This window comes from Apus apus, chromosome 19 (assembly GCF_020740795.1).
Source record: "Apus apus isolate bApuApu2 chromosome 19, bApuApu2.pri.cur, whole genome shotgun sequence".
In the NCBI taxonomy this organism is placed as follows: Eukaryota; Metazoa; Chordata; class Aves; order Apodiformes; family Apodidae; genus Apus; species Apus apus.
Window position 1 is genome coordinate 1,690,598 of NC_067300.1, and position 20,305 is coordinate 1,710,902.

Genomic DNA, 20,305 nt, shown 5'->3' on the forward strand with positions numbered 1-20,305 from the left:
TGGTCACTGGAGCCGCCTGGCAAGTTCATTAACCCTCCTTTCCTTTGAAGAACACCTGTCCATTTCTTAACAGTCACTTGTTAGCTGGCAGTGTGGATTCTACCCTGCCTGTGGAATGACCATCTTCTGCCTCCCCTCTGCAGATAGAGATGTACGAGCGCGTCTGCCAGAAGCCACCCGACCGTCACTCCGACTTCTCCCGCCTGGCTCGTGTTCTGACCGGAAACGCCATCGCGCTGGTGCTCGGGGGCGGCGGAGCGAGGTGGGTGGCTGGTCCTGGGCACACTGCTGCCCTGCTGCCAGGTCCTAGGGCACCACCATCCCTGGGCTGCCACGGAGGCTCCAGGGTATCAGGTGTCCTGTAAGCTGAGCAGTGTCTGGGGGAGACATTGAGGAGTTGCTTTTGTTCCACAAACCTAACCTGCTGTGCCTGGATTTCTGCCGAAGGAACAGGAGTGTTTGTGACCTCTTGAGACCTCTCATAAGTTGGGCTTAATACCAGGAGATGACTAGGGCACTAAATACCACACTTCTTTCTTTTTGTTGGCCTACACTATGAATATTTTTTTCCCCTGTGGATTCTTCTATGAGAAACTGGTTCACAATATTTCAGAGGCCCCCCAAGGATTTTCAGAGTCTGAGCAGCAAGAGGAATTATGTCCTCTGATGGAAGAATGTTCTCTTCTTTATAATCACCCAAAACCCCAGGTACCCATACACTTCTGACAGCCTTACTTTACAGAAAGATTGTATTTTTGCAGACATGGGGGCAAGGTGTGTGCTGAGCACTTTTATTAGAATTCCATCTGAATTCTGCGTGAACTTTGACAAGAAATTACTACTGATGTTTTTTCTTTAGAATCCATTTTTACTTTGAGAATTCCATGTTGAGGCAGACAGGCAATTTGATAGCACTTTGTCTCCAGACAGCACCATCTTTGTCATCTTCATCACCGTGTTCTTGAAGCCCTTCTTTAAAAATACTGCACTTGAGGATAAAATATAATTTGCACATAGCCTGTTTATTTAAATCAGTGGAAATACCACATTTTTGTGCATGCTTTGGAAGGAATATTCACTGTGGTAAAGGTTAAAGCTCTTTGTGACAGCTTGTTCTTGATTAGTCACTTGATGCTGAGGCAGCCAGTGCTGTGGCTGCAGAGATGCCTCCATCCTCCATGCTTTCAGTTTCCTCACCTCAAATGATTTCAGTGTTTCATTTCTGAAATCAGCACTATCCTGGGGATATGCAAAGTCAAGCAGAGGAGGGGAGCTTCTGCTTCATCTGGAGATCTCAGGAAGCTTCTAATTGATTGATGCACTCATGGGTGTTTCTTGTAATCTGGCATCTCTCTCTCTGCTGAAGCCTGTGTCATGCTAAAATATGTGCACTTCTGTATTTCTGGCAGCACATTTTGCTCATTCCCTTCCTTGCTTCCTTCTGTGAACGCTGCTGTAATATTTTGCCAAACTATTTATGTTTTGTTCTGCTACTTAATTTTCAAGCTACCACCTGCTGGTTCTCAAGAGCAGAGGTAAGAAAGAGCAGGATTGTTGAGTCTGTTGTTTGGTCCTGTGTTGTCCTCCTCCACAAAGCTGACCTGCTGCACTGCTCCTGTGTGGGCTTTGGGCTCTCTGGACACACACCACCCCTTCAGCAATGTGACCGTCTCCCATTAGCCATTAATTTGCTCATTTCTGCATACATGCAGGACTTCAGGACAATTAAATGGAGGAATGGATAAATATGATCACTTTCTTCTTTCTCTGAAACCTTATTTATGTCATGGTCTAAAATGCTTTTTCTGGGGGCTCAGCCCGGCATGTGAATGGTGTGAGCATTGTGCTTCCAGGGGAGAGGTGCTTGTGTGCCACAAACTCGGGTTAGGCATAATGTTGGGATTTTAAAATAAGTTGTTTCTGAAGTGGAACTGTAATTAAGACTCTGGAGAGAGCATCACGTCACCCTGAACTCTGTAAAAATCTGCCTTTGGAAGGTTTGGAGGTCAAAGTGATTCCATACGTCCTCATCTCTATTAACAAGGCACCTTCAAGGGACTGTGCACTAGGTATTTAAAATCATCCTGTCATTAAAGCCTGTCCCAGCTAAAAACATCTTGATGGGTCACTGCACAAACACTTGATCTGGTGTCTGGATAATACACCACACAAAGTAAGCTCCCACCTGGTTCTGGAAGAGTAAATCATCCTGGGCACAAAAATCTGAGAAAAGTTCCTAGTTCCAGGGAGCTGGCTGGGGGGTATTTCTGTTGGAGGTATCATGATCTGTGATGCCAGTGAGATCAATTATGGAGCTGTTATTTTGGGAATATTTGTCTGGCTTCCCAGTGACAAGTCAGTTTGGGAGGTTTTACCAGAGCAGCTTCCTAGTAATTATCTTTGTGGTTTGTCATGACAAAAGGCTCACAGGAACTAAAGGTTTTCCTTCTCTTATGACTAAAAAAATAAAACAAATTGAAGTGATACAGTACTAAAATTATAGTGTTTTTCTTTTCTAAGTGCTAACTTAATTTCAGTTAGAAACATTGTGGAGTTTGAGGGAAGGAAAGGGGATTTGCATTTAGAAAAATAATAGCTTTGAAATGTAGTTGCAAGAGTAATGACACATCAAGCCCTGCAGCAAAGGCATAAACCCTTCTCGTGACCTTTAGCCATCCCACATCCAGCCCACCCTTTCTTTGGTTTTCTATAGTTGTCTTAGCAAAGCTGTTTGAAAACTAAAATTTGTGGGGAGTAACTAATTCATACAGAAGTAGCTGGGAATCCTTAGGGCTTTGGGAAAAAAATGGGTCGTGCTGTTGCAGGAGACTAAAGGAAAATCGTGATGGGAAGCTTTGTTGATGATTTTAATGTCATTATTCTAGGAGTGGATTCAGTCCAAGGTGCCTGTTCCACATGGGCATAATGGGATAACACAAAGCATTAGAGATTTGTTCCTCTTTGGCCCTTTTAATAGGAAACTGTATTTGCAGTAAGACACAGGATACAAAAACGTGATGCACATAAGATACGCTTATTGAGAAGGAAAGACTTGTTGTTAAAATAAGTTATTTACCTTTTTTGGGTGTGCTGTCTAAAATAAGGCATAATGATCAGTTGCATGCTCATGCTGGGAATGAATGTGCATGGTCCCAGGGAGTGGGAGTCCCCACGTGCTGCCCTGTCCCTGCTCTCTGGTGCAGGGTGGACAGGGCTCTACAGCACTCCCTGCTTTTCCCTTCCCTCCACTGCCCTTTCCTTCAGGCAGAGCATTTAAGCTTTCCCTGAGGAGCTGCTGTTGAAATATTTGTACCTATTTCATTAGAGCATCTTTTCTTTTGTCCTTTTTCCATTTAGTTTTCTCCTCAAACTTATTTCACCTCAGCTCTTGATCTATCCAGTAGTGTTTTTCCCCCAGCACTTTCTTGCTGACTCTCAGGATTTGACTCTGACTCATGCCTTTTCATTTTAGGCAGCTGGCCTGTTTCATCACCTTGCTCTTTCTGTGTTTTCTTTTTTATTTTCAGCTCTGGCTCTCTGAAAAGGGAGGATAAAAGCAGCAGAGCAGGAGAAGCAAGTTTTGCCTTTCTTGTTATGGAGATATTCGTGGCTGAGCCCACTTGTTGCCTTGCCTGCCTGCTGTGCTCCTGCAGCCTGTGCCATGTGCAAGGTGCTCACACTCCCTGCTTTTTTAGAGAAGGACAAATGTGCAGGTCCATCTACCACCTGGTCCCTTATGGGTGGCTGTATTGAGCCTGACTTGGGTCTCTGTGCTCTTTAAAGCCTGGCTTTATCTTCTGATTCCATGGCTTTATCCCACGAGGAAAAGACTGAGACAGATCCCATAATTATCTGCTCCCAGGGAATGACATTTGCCTTCTCCACCCTCAGTGTTTGACTCCAAGACCCCTGATTCCACAAAAAATAAACCAAGGAGGTTTTCCTGTTGCTGCATTTGTTATCTGTGGCTGCAGCTCCCATTTATTCAGGCAAGTCTGAGTAACAACCTGCTCATCAGTCTTGCTTACAGTCTCTGCCACCAGACACTGATCCCTTGGCACTGCAGTTTATCCAAAAGACACAAAGAACTTATCTGTGCTTAGTCTGCACTGGGACAAAGACTTGCAGCAAAGACTGCAGAGAAAATGTCTAAGCTCAGGGAGCCTGCTAGGCTGTATTGAAAGAGGTAAGGATGGGAGGTGTGGACACCATGGGGTGGAGCAGGCTGGTGGGGCAGTGGTGGAGCTGGCATTGCAGGGTGTGATAAAGCATCTGAGGAAAACAAAGCTGAAATTTGAGGTGAAAGTAATGTTCCAATGACAAAGTGCTGTCCTCAGGATGGGCAGTTTGCTCACAGGATGCAGACCATGCACTTTCCATGCTGTAGCTTCTCCTCCTGCTGTGCAGGTGATAGCGGCGGCGTGAAACCCTGATGTTCAGTCTCTGGCAATAACAGAATCTCCTGGGGAGGCTGTGTGAAGTTTCATGGTGCAGGTGCTTTGGATTCAGTTCCAGCAGTAAAGGAAGATTTATCCTTACTCCTCAACTAAGATAGATAACTGAAGAAACGAGGCTTTTACTCCCATCAGGGAGAAGTGTGTGCGTAGATGTTGCCTTAAAGCTGCTACTGCAGAGCTGCAGTGCTTGAAATGGAGATGGTACCTCAAATACAGGGTAGTAACTGGAAGCATGAGTGGAGTTGCTTTTTTAGACTAATAAACTTGACCAGAAGCACCCAGACAATGTGCTGCTAAAAGAATGTGTGGGGGGAGAAGGGAGGAGTTTGCTGCCTGAATTCAGAAGCCGCTTCCCAAGGCGTGCAGGGAAAATATTGTCATCAGGGCACAGGGCAGGGATTTTTCCCTGTGGGATCCTAAACATACTCGATATTGAGATTACAGAAGGGATGAAATAAAATCCTGTGGGAATTTCCTGGACTTTTGATACTCCTCACCTGAGTTGGAGCACAGCTATGTTTTTCAGCTCCTTTGCTGTGTTCAAAACATTACACAGACTGAGTCCAATGAGGGGCACCTCAGGGTAGGAGGGATGGGGATCTCTGGAGCCCAAACGTGCTGGTATGATCAGGTCCTTATGCTGCAGAATAAAAATTATGCTCATCTTGAGAACTTGCTTAATATCCTCTTCTCCATGCTTCCATTCCTATCCAAATGTTACATGAAATCTATTTACCCTTTGTCTTCTTCCAGCTGGCCATGTCTCTGTTAGGTTGTTAAGTCTCCACTTTCCTTTTCTGAGATTATCCAGTTTCTTTGCACATTTTCATTCCACATCCATTCCTCTTTGTCAATTTTATATCTCCCCTTTAGTTCCTTTCTCACTCCTTATTTCAAGTGCTCTCTCAAGGCACCTATTGCAAAAAAAAAATGCAGTTTGCCAACTGCTCCTGCCATCCTGGGGGAGCTGATAATTCCCAGATCATGCAGTGAGCTTCAGGACCACACTGTATTTGGCAAATAGATTATAGATGGCAGTGTTTAAGGTTGCTCTTGGTGATTTCTAGTGGGGGACAGGTATGCCCTTCATTTGTTATCTCTCACACGGTGCTTAAAATTCACAGTAAACCAAGCGCTGACAGCTTGAGAAAAGTGTAAAAATTAGATGGTGAAGCATTCAGAAAACATAATCTGGTAAAACACTTGTCCTGAAGTAAATGATGAAATAAAATTGATCATAAAACCATTGTTCTTCATTCTGACCTTGCCTGGGATAGCTGTGAAGGAGCAACAACAGCCTCTCCTGGTGCTCATGGTGTTGTGAGTTACTGCAGCCCTGAGCTGGAGGAGTGGGCAGTCAGGATTTTACTCTGATAAGGTTGAGCTCCAAGTGGGCTTGAGGAAATTACTTAAATCCTTATAACTTGTTCTCCTTCTGGAAAACAAGGCATTTGCCAACTCAGCTTTGGCATCTGTGCAGGTCATCCTTTGTGAGGTGCTCTGAAGCACTTGCACGGAAGAGAAGTATCAACCATTAGCACTAGGAATTGCCTGGGGCTTCAGGAGGGTATTGATGTCTCTAATTGTGTATGGATTTCTGCTCTCCTCTCATGGAGTGGATGTCTGGGGAATTTGCTTGAAGCTGACATCCAGGCCAATTGTTAAGATAAAGTTAACTCTTTATTCCAGTGTGCAGTGGCTGAGGAGTAACCAGGCTGCTGGTGACCCTGCTGGTGTTGTCTGAGTACAATGTCAAGATATTTGGTCAACATTTTTGCAAGGGTTGCTGAGATTTGACTGTATCCTTGCCTGTTCTGGGCAGCAAAGAGCCCACACAAGCAAAGCATGTAGTCCCTGGCCAGTTCAGGGCAGCACCAGCTCTGGTGTCATCTCCCGTGGTGCAGAGCTTCTGTAGAAGAGGCCAACAGGTTCCATAATAGTGGTCTCTGGAACCCATTCTGTAGGATGTGGGGTCCTGGGGACCTGGGGATGGGGTGCATTTGCCTTCCTGGTGTCATGGGCAGGTTAATGGCTGGATGTGGTGATGTGATATGGATGTGTTGGACTAGATGATTTTTAAGGTTCCTTTCAACCCAAACCACTCTATGATTCTATAATGTTCAAGGGCAGGTTGGATGGGGCCTGGAGCAACCTGGTCTAGAGGTTGGAACTAGATGATCTATAAGGTCTTTTTCAACCCAAACGATCTGTGGTTCTGTGATTCCATCTGTGGCCTTGCCAGGGCTAAGGTGGCTTCAGCCTGTCCTCAGGCAGGTGAGCAGCCAGGGGGGTGTGGAGACCAGTGGTCAGTGCTGCTGGGTTCTGCTTGTGTTTGGCTGAGATCCCTGTCCCCAGGCTGGTGTCTGGCAGTCCCCCACAGAGCCAGCCTGGCACAGGTTGGGTCCTTCTGCACTCGGTTCACACCATTCCCTGTTTTCTACTTATGCAAGATAAGAGTGAGGATTGTTTGCAATTCCTGTTTATTCTTCTTCTCTCCCATGATACAGTAAGGCAGCATCCATGAGATTCCTGTTTAATTTCTGGTTGCTTGCTCTAGATACTGAGATGGCCTGCAAGGGCTCTGCTTCCCTGTTCTGTGGCAAGACAGGTCTTGAGGAATAAGCAGAGCTACAAGGATCCCATTCCTCATCCTGGTATTGTTGTAAAGGGTGTCAGGAAATTGAATCAAAATATGAAAGAAACTTGAAAAATTATCCCTCCTTGCTTTCCAGCAGAGGAATGAAGCTTCCTGTCCAGCAGCTGCATGAAGCAAGATTGCTGCATTATATGGACCTGTCAAAATAATAGGAAAGAGGCTGAATCTGCTTTGTGTCATGAAGAAAAAAACCACTGAATACTTGAAATACCCTTCCTGCAGGTCACTTTCTTTAAAGTGATCCCTTTGTACAGCAGACCAGATCTGTCTTTTGACATTTGTAAGGGCAGAAAATTGGCAGTCCCGAGGTAAATCCTGGTGACCCTTTGCATTTGTCAGCCTGCAGCCTTCACCCTCCCTCACCTACCCTTAGCTTGCTGCTGGGGGAGCTGCATTTTGGAGGAAGGGAAGGAATTTGAAGAATTGTAATAGGGTTTTTTTTGTGTGTAGATAGATGTCTGTATCTCAGTGTAAAGTGGAGTTGTAATTTTTTCCTTATATCCCTTTCTAAAGCTCAGATTGATGAATGGAGCTTCAGAGTTTGTAATTATTCATACAGGTCTTTGGAGAAGTGCCCTGCCTGTGTGTGTTCATGTTGTTGGTAGAACATCCATTGCTATGTGCACATCAATCAAACCAAAATCTGAATTCCAGTGTCCCTGGGTTCCATTTGTCTTTCAAAAAGCAAATTTGATTTCAGGGCAATATCCAGGAGCTAAAGTAGCAGAGAAGAGTCTGAACTCTTTATCCTTAAAGATAAAATGACACCTTTGACTTGGTGTTTTACTTGTGGTGCTGGTTTGTGGAGGCTGAAAGAGAAAGATCACCTTGGAAAGGATGGTAACTTATGTTTGGATACCTAATTTGAGTCTTATCCAGGTCAGTCCTGGAGTAGGTTGTTTGAACAAACAAACCCACATGTCCTAAAAATAAAACAGTGAGTTCTGAGTGTTTGCTTTTGTTGAGAAAACCTCATGAGACCTTGCTGAAGGCTTCAGGCTTTGTTTGCCAGTGGTTGGTAATAGACTGCGGGGTAATTGTTCCTAAGGGGCTTTGCTTTGATTTCTTCAGGGATGGACCATCTTGTGTAGAGCCCCAGAGCTCAGCCAGATGAATCATATTTATGCATCTGTTCACAATTCTGCCTGGTGGTGCAGGGCTCTGCTCATGTTTAAGACAACTGCACTTTGAGGCAGAATTTTCACATCTGAAAGCAAATTGTTGGGTGAATTGTGTAATAATTGGGTCATCACGTGCACATAAAAGCCATCTTCATATGGTTGGGCACCCATGTAATGCTTAATGATCTGATTTTTCTTTTCTCCAGCTGTAGCACCTATGTAATTGCTCATTTGCTCCCATTTCCCATGGAGGCTGAAGATTTGATTGGCTTCTATTAAATCCTCCAAGCAGTGGGAGCTTGGGAGCCATCTCCTTAAAAAAAATAGAATAAAATGAATTGCACAGGATTTATTTGGTCTGTCCTGATCTCAAGTCTTCAGCCCACCGAACTCACAGCTGTACTTGGATATACACATGAAATAAAACAAGGAGAAGGTGGAGTTGTGGTTCAACTCTTGTTACTGCTTTTGCACCTCTTTTTATCAGCTGAAAAAAAATGTGTGCTGTGTTACAGAGCTGCAAGTTTGAGGGAGCACTTTCCACATAGCACTTGCAATGTTCTGAAAGTCCATGTGCTTTCAGGAAGATGGCAAAGCTCTTGCATTGCTGTGATTTGTAGGAATTTCTGTCTGACCTTATCTGGGCAAGGAGCTCTCCTGTTAAGAAAAAGGAGATTGGAGAAGGAAAATCACAGTTAAATTCTGTGAAGTTATCATAGAACCATATAATACAGAATGGTTTGGGTTGAAAGGGACCTTCAAGATCATCTAGATCCAACCCCCCTGCATGGGCAGGGACACCTCCCACCAGCCCAGGTTGCTCCAAGCCCCATCCAACCTGCCCTTCAGCACTTCCAGAGCAGCCACAGCCTTCTGTTCTGTGCTTTTGTCTTATTTCTGCAGCTCTCAGACATTGTGCTCAAAATGGATTCAAAGACTTTTCACAAAGAAATCTCAAAGAGGTGAGGGAAGGAGAATACATTTGTTTTCCAAAGAAATTCCTTCTTTGCAGATAACTGAGTTGTTTCTTGGCTCACAGCAAGAGACAGGATTTTGTTTGCCATCCCCAGGAGGAAAGTGATGGGGAGTGCAGTTTGCTATCTAGCCTTTCCCCCCTTCTGCATGCACTCACCAGAGCAACCTTGGTGTTTTCTGATTTACTCTGTTTGTTTTCTCCCCTCCAGTGGTTTCCTCGTGGATCCCCTCACAGCCCAGCACTGGGTAGACCTGACAGCCTTCCTGGAAGGGCTGAACAGCTTTTGCTCGTTTACTTCTGTGTCAGGCAAAAATCTCCTTGTTTAAAGCTTGTTCTAAAATTAGTGTATAAAGCAGGAACAAGATCAGTGCTAAAAGAACACAGTATTTGGATTTTCTTGCAGGAAATCAGTGGGACTGGGATAAAGAGGAGTTGGTGCTTCTGCCAAACATGGTGTCATTTCCCTGAGTGCACAGGGATGAGGTGCAATCTCTGTAGCATGGCAAGGCTGAAGGAAAAATGGCTCCTTATCTCTGAGTTAAGGAGATAGTGGGAATCTGAGGGCAAAGTGAAGTGGGAGGATGAAACGAGGCTGTTGCTAATGGAGGGGAAGATGGGAAGAATTCAGGGTTCTGGATCAGTATGTGTGTAACTGAGGACAGTTGTAAAAATGGGCAGTGGAAAGGAGAAAGCTTTCTTCAGGGTAGCTGAGTTGAGAACCCAGAAATGTGGGATTATTCCCTTTATTTAGCTTAGAAATGAGGCTTAATTCATTAATTAATCTTGTCCTGATTGGAAACCTCCTTGTTAGTGCACAAGTAATGCAGCTTTCTGTTATCCTCTTGAACTGACAGCTTAGTCACTGAAATTGTTCTGGCAAATTTATGATACTGGCAAGTTTTATGATCAGGAAAGCTGTGAAATAATGTTATTGGAAAAATACAAGTGCAATTAGGTTTAAAAGTGACCCTTATATGTACTGTTGCAGATGATTGAAGGTGCCAAATCAGAGATAACGTAGTTGCAACTTGGGGAAGATTTGCTTGATTTCCAAGTCAGTGAGTGTGCCACTCCGTGTTGGGATCAGCAACAACACATGTACCAAAGATTCTTCTTTTTATATAGAGGACAAACTTCTATTTCACCTCTCTAGGCACCACACTGTAGAGCCCTGCATTTCATTAGTGTCTGGTCTTCCCCCCAATGCAACCAGCAGCCCCAGCGTGGCTCTGAGGAGGTATCCACCACCACCACCACCACAAAAGGTATCATGCAGGGAACAGTCATGTAGTGGATGTAGCTTACCTGTTGGTCTGAGACCTGCTGATTCCATAACCAGCACCAGTTTTGGGACCCAGCAGTGCAGGTCAGCCCCTCTGCCTGGTGGTGTTTTGGACTGTCCCTTCCTGTGGGCTTGAAGCTCAGTCACCTTCAGTTCACTTCTGGTTCTTTCAAAGCAGCACTGGGGGAATTGTTGGCCAACACACCACTTCTGCATGTCTCTATAAAGTGGAGATAGTACACACATACTCATCTGTGCTTACCCCTTAAGCTGGGTGATCTAATGACTGCATGCAATGTGCTTTGAATCAAAGCTGTTACATGAAGGAAAAGCTGGTTTTATTCATGTGGCTTTGCTTCTTCAGGAGTTTTAAGGTTATGAGGGAGCCTTAATTCAGGTTTGTTAGGCTCTAGAGGAGCTCAGTAAAGTCCCCTTGGCAATTTCTGGTTTTCTACTTGCTTTGCCACTTAACTACATCAGGAAAGTGATGTAGCAAGCTGTGTGTCCTGCCCCAGGGAGGCTTCGGTTAGAGAGACAGCAGAGCTCTGCAGCAGCCATGACCTTAATCCTGTTTTTAACCAAAGGAAATAACATCTTTTCATTGCATTCAGAGAGATCTCCTTCATCCTGATGAGTCAATTAGCAGAGGTGGGTGCTGGGGAGGGTGAATACCTGAGCTGTATTTTCTGTTCCTTTCTGAAACTCAAGTGGACTTTGGAGGTGGGCAGCGTGACCAGGCTGAGCCTTGCCTTGCTGCTCTGGTAGTCACAGTCTGAAAAACAAAAGTCCCCTCTCTGTGTGCTCAGGTATCATGTTTATTCTTCCAAACACTGACAGGCAACATTCTGTTGGTATGTTAAACCTAGCTGGTGCACAGTCTCTGTTTCTGCATTAATTGTATTTTCTTCAGCCCCCTGACCTGAATGCAGAGGTATTCCTGCTGACACTTTAATCTGAGCTGTCCTGCTGCATTTGCTGACATCTTCCTGAGAGTCAGATCTAATCTGAGCTCTGGAGGCACGTGTGGAGCAGACACATGCACGTCTCACTGAGGAATTTTCCTTTTATCAGTTGTGCTCTGGCCTCTGTGTTACACTCACATGCCAGTGGCATTTCCTGGGGGGATGAAAGCAAGGGCTTGTTTCAGGAGCAGGAATTTTCCTGTGAGACCTTCTGGCAGAAGGTCTGTGCTCTCTGCTTGCTGTGCTGTGTTATTTCAAGGAAGCACGTCTTCAACCCTGTAATTCCTTTCCCTACTCAGCTATTTCTGACCATTAGTAGTGAGGAAGAAATGGAGCTTGGAGTTCAGGAAGTACAGCACTGCTTTGGGAGGCTTTTAAAGCCTATTAAGCATGAGTGTGATGAGCAGGGCAGTAAGTGGCACTTTGGGGCAGCTGATGCACGAGGGCAGCCCAGGACTTGCTGGCTCAGGTCAGGTTGTGAGGCAGTGGGCAGGGGCTTGGGGGGAACGTAGCTTCTATTTCCAGTTCTTCCTCAAACTGGTGGGTGCTGTTTCCTCTCTCTCCTCAACAGGCAGTAATTAATCAGGCCTGTCCTAGGGAGTGATACATGATGAAAAAGAGTTGTTGTTAATAGATAGACTCTGCACTTAGGCAGATCTTTGGGTTCTGGTGCAAATTATTTGAAAGCAATCTTCCAAGTCATTTGTCTTTGGTGCCAGGAGTCCCTGTCACTGTCCAGGGGACAGGTGCTTGTCCTGGCAGGGGAAATGGTCCGTTCAGCTGCACCAGTGGTGTTAGGCAAAGGGCAGCAGTGTGTGCAGCTCCAGCAACGTGCTGTGCATCTGAGAAGCTCCTTCCTCAGGTCTGGGTGGCCTCCCCCTTCCTCCTTTCCTGTGCAGTGACATTCAGCTCCATGTCAGCCAGGTAACCGATTTCCCCATCCCTTCTCCACTCCACAGGAGTGCTCTGGCACTGATATGTGTGTACAGTGTTGGCACAAGCCACTGTCCTTTGTACTCCTCTTGTTGAACACCTGCATTTTAAGATGTTACTCTGAAATGGGACAGATCCCCTGTGAAATTGTGCCTGGTATTACAAGAAGTGCATAATCCCTGTTTCATAGAATTGTAGAATCCCAGACTGTTTTGGGTTGGAAGGGACCTTCAAGATCATCTGGATCCAACCCCCTGCATGGGCAGGGACACCTCCCACCAGCCCAGGCTGCTCCAAGCCCCATCCAACCTGCCCTTCAACACTGCCAGGGATGGGGCAGCCACAGCTTCCCTGGGCAACCTGGGCCAGGGTCTCACCAGCCTCATGGTGAAGAATTCCTTCCTAAAGTCTCACCTAAATCCTTGTATGCTGTTAACAAGGACTTGGCTCCTGGCTTCCTTCCTCTTCCTCTCCCCTTGCAGCACAGTTGCTGCCCATGGCAGGTTGCTGGGGAGGGGCTGCCTGGCCCTGGGACGTGGCTTCCCTGGGCAGCCAGCCCGTGTTTGTGTGCACCCCGAGCTGGGGAGAAGTGGCCAAGAGAGAACCAACTGCTTGAGAAGTTTCACGTCGTAATGTTGCTCCTGTAATGATGGCCTGAAGCTGTAGGAAGGGAGAGGAAAACTGTACCTTTCAGGAGGGTGGGTGGTACAGGGAAAGACAGGGTGGGGTGGCACACTGGGCTTTCTTCAGGAGTTTGCACAAATACCTTCCATCACAAATGCTCCTGTTCAGGATGATGGGAGTAGCGTTGTAGTCATGTGTAAATGAAACATCACTTAGACTGGCAGTGCACAGGAGGTCCCTTTCCAAGCAAGAGAAGTGTTTTCATTCCCATCTCGTAGGTCAGTGCTTTGAAATCAATGCATCTGCTGGGGATCCGTGGCTGTTACACGTGCAGCTGGATGTTGGCAGGGACTGCACCACAGAGGTGATGGCTTGGCAGTGGAAGTAATCATAACCTTTTGTTATTCATTCAAGGGCATCACACAGGAAAATAAAAACAAGGAGTCATCTCAACACATCTCTCTTGTGGTTGAATGAACACATGAATGAGAAGATCCAGTTTCAGAAGAAGTTAAAGGGAGACTGGAACTAGTCCTGGCCAGTTTAAAATTGCCCTCTGAGCAGGAAATGCTTTCCAGTACTTAAAATGTCTTAACAAATCCACATGATGCGAGCTTTCTCCAGAAAGCAGGTTGGACCCTGTAAGCTCTCAGTGTCAGCTGGGGATGGACATGCAGGGATAAGGCTGCAGTAGGTGCCAGGCACAAGGAGCAGATTGCAAAAATAGCTGTGATCTAAGAGCCTAAAAACAATGGGCTCCTCTGGCAGGGATAAAAATACAACTCTTTCAACTTCAGGCATCTTAAGAAGAAGTAATAGCAAAGCAGGGGAAGGAGAATTTGGAGAGGAAAGCTAAAGGAAGCATTTTCTGCTCTTGGATTACGCCAGCACAGATTTGTCATTGAAGTCATTTACAGCAGTACAACTGAGAACCTGTCTCAAAGCACTTCAGCAGCTGGAGGGGATTTATTTAGATGGAAAGAATGTGTTCAGCATAGCTTGGCCAAATGACACCTATGGTGGACTTGGCAGCTGTTAGTAAGTATTTATAGGATGTAAACAGCAAGGGGGAAGAGGATGGAAATAGAGCAAACTGTGCAGGAACAGAAAAATGGGATGAAAATGGGAAAAAGAGGATTTTACTGCTCTGTGGGTTAGACTGCAAAGCATCCATCCAGGTGGAATGAGGTTATTGACTGACTTGATATTAGTTGGACAAAGGATTTGAAACTGGAGGACATAATTTTCTACTGATGAGGCAATCAGCCTCCACTGCTGACTTCTCTCCTTCTGCAGTGGCTCTGTTGAATGGACAGGGATCCCTCTCCCTTTAGGGGATCACTGTTGGTAACATCAAGTGTTCTGTCTTTTCTGATGGTAGGTGGTAGTGATTGCTTCAGAAATGAGCACTTGAACAATTAGCAGCTCTGAGCTTCCTGAGGGCAAGGCTGCAGCTCTGACTCTTTGTGCTTAGTAGTCACTGACAGCCTGGTGCCTTGGGTTCAACCAGTCCACGTGTAGCTCCAGTGGGATCTGGTCTCTTCAGCATGTGGTAATGGTGGCTTCCCCAATATGTGCTTTATAGAGATGTTTGTGTGTAGATTCTTTCCTTTACATTCTTTGCTTTACATGAAACTTTTTGCATGATGGTATCACTGGCTGGCCCTGCCTGTCTCCCACCAGTCATCATCTTCCCCAGCCAGAGACTGGAGTCTAGTTCCTTCTCATGTGAATCCCTTTCCATATTGTGATGCATCTTCTGTGCCTCTTCATCATTTTCTAGCTCTGCTGTTTATTTTGAGTGAGAACTCTGAGCTGACTTGCAGTCCTCAAAATGCTGGTGCACCATGGGTGTGTGTTCCTGTGTTGACTGTTTTATTCTGGTTTCTTTGGTTTGCCTTCTGATTTTCCACAGAACACTTGGTGAATATTTTTCAGAGGATATCCACAGAGGTTCCAAAATCTCTGTGTGAGTGGGGGTTGTGAAGAGCTCCCTGCTGCAGGGGCATTGCTGCTTCTGCTTTTCTCTTGTCCCATCAGCACTGAGGTTCATCTGTTGACTCCATCATTGCTCTGAGTTCCTTCTGTGATTCTTGAAGTTAAGAAATACACCTGCTGTCCTGAAGGAATTTGTATCATCCTCAAACACTGCCTCCTCATCTGCCCCTTTCTTGGGCCTGTGTGGAGACAAAAGTTCTACCTTCTCATCACTGTCTCTTCTTGCCCTTTGTTTTCCATCTTCAAATTCATTATTAATCCATGCAGTGACCCATCCTGTGACCCCAGGATGGCTGAGTTTCTTTGAAAAATCACTGGAAAAGGAACTTGTGAGAAGGTTTCTGAAATCCAGCTGTTCTTGGCTGCTTTGGAAGAACCCTAGTAGATTTTTTGATGCATTGCTCCCTAAAGCCATGTTGATTTTTCCCTCTCATATCCACTGGCTTCATTCTTGGCTGCTGTGTTTCTATCACTGCCTTTCATCCTGAAGCCAGGCTGAGTGGTTTGCATTTCCTAGGATCCTTGGGGAGTCTGTTGGAAGGTTTCTGCATTCATAATGCTTGCTTCTGGCATTGAGGCTGGGTTAGCAGTAGATTGACAGTTCAGCTGGTGCACACTCGAGTTCTCTTAGAAGGTGGCATTTCTGTGCTCTTTGTGGCTTTGTCTGATAATATCTTGTTTTCCTTTCTTGGCACAGGGGATGCTCCCAAGTGGGAGTTATCAGAGCCCTGATTGAAGCTGGGATCCCTGTTGATATGATTGGAGGAACATCTATTGGTGCATTCATGAGTGCCTTGTACGCCGAGGAACGCAGCTACAACCAGATGAGGATCAAAGCCAGGCAGTGGGCCATGGTAAGCACTGGGAATGTCACATTTCCCTCCTTGGATGGGGTGCAGGAGCTTAACCACCAGCCCTAGCAGGCAGCAGAGCACAAGCAGCCACCCAAGGGCTGTACAGCCTTCTTCTGTTCCACGGGCAGGGCTGCAGCAGGGAGTGAGCTGGGACACTGGCAGGCAACACCAGCACTGAGGGGGCAGGACTCAGTGCTGGACTTTGCACAAATTCTAGTCACACCATAAACAGAGAGTGATGTTGTTTAAGTGTGTTTAGCCTGTGTTTATCTCTGCTTTTATATACTGGAATCTTGTTTCCTTTCCAGATCTCAACAAATGTGTTTCTCTTTTGTGTAATTTTCTCTCTTTCGTTCTCACATGCTGTCATTTTTCAGTGGAACTGATTGACAGAGGTAATCCTTCTCTAAACTAAATACAGGATGGGTCATTCACGGGGTAGCCTGAGAGCTCCAGAGTGGAAGTGCTCTGGGTAAGGAGGAATGTTTAACTTCAGATATTTAATGCAAACCAAACATACTTTCATACTTAAACCGAAGTCTGAGAAGGTTGTTTTAAATAGTGACGTCTGTGGGTGCCTTTGTTGGGAAGATGCTAGGGAAAAATCACACTAGCACCAGGTGACACTGGTTCACCCTGAGTGAAGGTGAAGATGAGTTATTTCTGAAGTTTGGTCATTACAGCTTCCTGTTGTTCATATGAAAGTCACATTTTCATGTTGGTTTTCTTATTGAAAGGGAGGTGACACGGGGAATATTCTGAATTAGGTTGCACTTTAAGTCTGCTTAGATCTTGCATTTTAGGGGAAAATAGCAGCCTGCAGTTGCCACATGTGTGCTGCTTACCTTGCCCAAGTGTCTTCTAACCTGCCATGGCTTTGAGATGAAATCTGTGTCTTGGTAACATGCCAGGTACTTTGCAGGCTGGATTGTCTGGGGCATTACAATACATATTGAGACCCAGCATGTTCATGCTCTCCTGGTGGGCAGACTGTTTGCTAGAAGAATGTGGAATTTGTGCTTTTTATTTAGGAACTGCCTGTGCCTGGCTGGGTTGGAAAGCACCAGTAAACTGTTTATGATACAGAGCAGTTTGCTGGAATCACCAAGATGGAGGAGACTTGAGATTAAGCACATCAGAACAACTGCACTGAGTCGTGTCAGACGTGTGTTTAACCTTCTGCTCTTTATTTCCCACACTGGGCACTACCAAATGCTCACAGGACAGCATCTGAGCAGGACAAGTGTGTGGCCACACCTCCCTGCAATGTTGTCCTGTTTTCTTGGCTTCTGGCAATCTGCACTGCTCTCCTTCCATGGCTCTTGGTTAGGGTGAAGCAATGGAATTTTCCTCCATCCATTTGTCCAGAGGACGATCTCTTGTTTGTTAACTTGTCAGATCTCCTCTGTGCAGGGCGTGATGTAGAGCTGGAAATGCTGTTTTCTGGGCTGTGCTCCCATCAAAGTCAGCTTCATCTCCAGCTTTGCAGCTCTTGAGCTCACCAGCCCAACCTGGAATCACACTATTACCAGAAATAGTTCAAGAGGAGAAGAAATAATCTATTGGTTAACTTATGAACACAAATTACAAAGCTTGGAAGATGTTTCAACAAAAGAAAAGGCAGGTTTTTGTACCTTGAAATCTGCAGATAAGTAGATGGAAGAGAGGTTAATGACCTCTCTTAGAGCAAATATTTCATCCTCCTAATGAAGAACGGCTTTACTTGAGGTTTTTCATGCTTGTTCTGACAAGCTTGCCAGGTCCACATCCACACCAGAAATTGTTCAAGGGTTTGAGAATGAAAAAAGAACACTGCTCTGTTTGAAGCCCTTTTCACTGTTAACAGCCCAGCAAAATGGTTGCACTGTAAATCGAAGAAAGCAATGAAAACCCTCTCTCCAAGTTCAGATCACAGCTAATATACAAAGTAGCTTGAGGGATCATAAATCATTTTAACAGTGGCTATTCTGAGTTATTTTTTCTTGTATTGTGTTGCAGCAGCCACAGGCTGAGCGAGGAGCGTGGCTCCGCTCCCTGAGCACTGGCTCTGTGAGCTGGAGCTGGGAGGTTTGTTGAGGGTTCATAGATCCACCCGAAGGGACTGAATGTGAGGCAGGAGACAAACTGTTGTGGTTTGGGCCCAACACAACAAAGGAACAGCCCCATGGCTGCTCACTCAGCTCCCCTCACACTCTGGGATGAGGACAAACCCAACCAGAACCTCACGGGTCGAGACCAAGGACAAGGAGAGCTCTTCACCCATTAAGGTCCTGGGCAAAACAGACTCAACTTGAGGAAAAACAACAATTTAATTTCACACTAACCAGTGCCCACAGGACACAGACACCCAGAGCAGGGCTCCCACACGTTACCCCACCTCTCCCCTTCTTCCTGCCCAAATCACTTTGCTCCCCATTTCTCTCCCTCCTTCCCCCCAGCACAGGGGGTGGGGATGGGGTTTAGAGTCAGTTCCCAGGCTGGTGGTTCCTGCTGCTCCTTCCTCCTCAGGAAGAAGGATTCCTCACAGTCCTGCCCTGCTCCCCATGGGGTCCCTCCATGGCAGAGTCCTCCACCAACCTCTGCTCCATCAGCCCTTCCCACCAGGCCTGGAGCTGCTCCAGCACTGCCCGCAGAGTCCTGGGGGCTTCGGGAACAGTCACCTCCCCTGCCCGGGGGCTTCCACAGCTGCACCATCCCAGGCCACGGGCAGCAAATCCACATTCACCCCTCCTGGTGCCTCCAGGGAATGTTCCACCACGTTCCTCCATGAACGCAGGGGCACAGCTGCCATCTCCCCACGGGCTGCAGGGAAACTTCTGCTTGGGCACCTTCTGCCCCTTCTTCTCACCAACCACCAGCACCGCTCTCCTCCTCCAGCACAGCTCTTTTCCCCCAGTGCTTCTCTGCTCAGGTGTTAACAGCAGTCCTTTCATATGTTAATGGCAGAGGTTAATCTCTTGTTCCTCTGGTGGCTGGTTTGGAGCAGGGGGAGCTTCTCAGCTTCTTACCAGAGCCACCCTGGGGCCCTTCCCTTGCTATCAACCCACCAAACCAGAACACAAACCCAGCAGATAAGCCCCAAATTCCCAGTGTCCAAAAGGTGCAGGACCATTCCTTTGGTCCTCTGGAGCAGTGTCTGGTGGCGAGGACCATGGCAGGAGCAACTGTTGTGCTGGGGGGGTCCTTCCTTGAGCCAAGGTTGTGCAAAAAGGCTGGATCAATTCCCTGCCACCCAGGCTGCCGATTCTGCTCCTCCAAAGCCTGGGAGCTTTTGGTGCTGAAGGTTATTGCTGAGTCCTCTTTGTACAAAACCTTGCAGCCTGGCTTTTTTAGCCTGTGGGGTTTTTTTAAAAATGTCTTTGTTGTGTGATGGATTAGAGAACTCTGATGTTTTTTTTTAATTAATTGCTTTAATCCATCAAAATAAGTGCTGGTTTTGTCCTCCAGTTATTTCTCTTTTTGGTATTTTTTTTAGAAAGTGGCATCTCTCAAATTGTAGATTTGGGGCTGAGGGAAGGGCTGTGTTAATGGGATGTGTTTCCTGGACCTAATGAGGCAGCAAAAAATAAATGACTCTTTTGTCAAAATACAGAGGGGTATGAAAATTACCCATCAGGGTGGTTATTATTTATCGTGTTTCTGTACCTGTGTTTGTTTAACCAGCAAAACAAGAGCTTTCCTATTTGCAGATTGTTGGGTTTTCTTGGGGTTTTAGTTCCTTTTAGTTCTTTTTTTTTGGTTTTGTTTTTTGTTGTTTTGTGGTTCGTTTTTTTTACTGGAGAATTAATATTTCAAAATATAACTATTTCACAAAGAGTGGGCTATTCTGCCTTTGAAGGGAGTATGGTTGTGGAGATGTGTAGTTAAAAGGCTTCCCACAATGAGAGTTAAGAACTGCTGGGTAGGATGCTGCAGTGGTTTGCAGTCTGTGACAGCTGAAATAAATAGGGGGTTCTGAGGTCCCAGCCTTGAGGTTCTGCCTCTCCCTAACACTGCTCTAGTGTTTGCACTTTGGGAGATTCTGCAGTTTAAAGAGCTGATCTGGCCAAAAGTTTAACTTTCTCTTTTTGCCAGGCAGTTTCTGGCTCAGCTCCCAGCACTGCCTGCTGCTGGACCCAGGCAGGGGGGGCAGAACCATCAGCCCCAGTTTGGCTCAGATCAAGCTGCCACCAGACTGGATCCTGCTGCTCTTCTTGATCCATCACATTTGTTGTTTTGAGGCAAAATAATCTGTTTTCTGCCATTGTGGGGTGATGCTGCTACACACAGTGCCTGTGTTTAGGGTTGCCTGGGGAGCACAAAGAGGAGGAGCAGGGTGCCTGTGTGACCACAGAAGGGTTGGTGGGATGCCCACCTGCTGGGGACCATCCAGGGCCCGTTGGCTGTGGAGGTCAGAGGGAGAGTGGGGTGGGAAGGGGCAGGGCTTTGTCCAGGGCTTTACA

General features: G+C 46.2%; 1 protein-coding gene across 1 annotated transcript in view; it reads left to right on the forward strand.

Annotated features, from left to right (window-relative positions):
- The window catches only part of PNPLA7 (patatin like phospholipase domain containing 7), a 127,483-nt gene that overhangs the window by 77,139 nt on the left and 30,039 nt on the right, over positions 1-20,305 (forward strand). The window contains exons 26-27 of the mRNA XM_051636457.1: positions 144-262; positions 15,707-15,863. Of these exons, the coding sequence (XP_051492417.1) occupies positions 144-262; positions 15,707-15,863 (276 nt within the window). The remainder of the gene's footprint in view (positions 1-143; positions 263-15,706; positions 15,864-20,305) is intronic.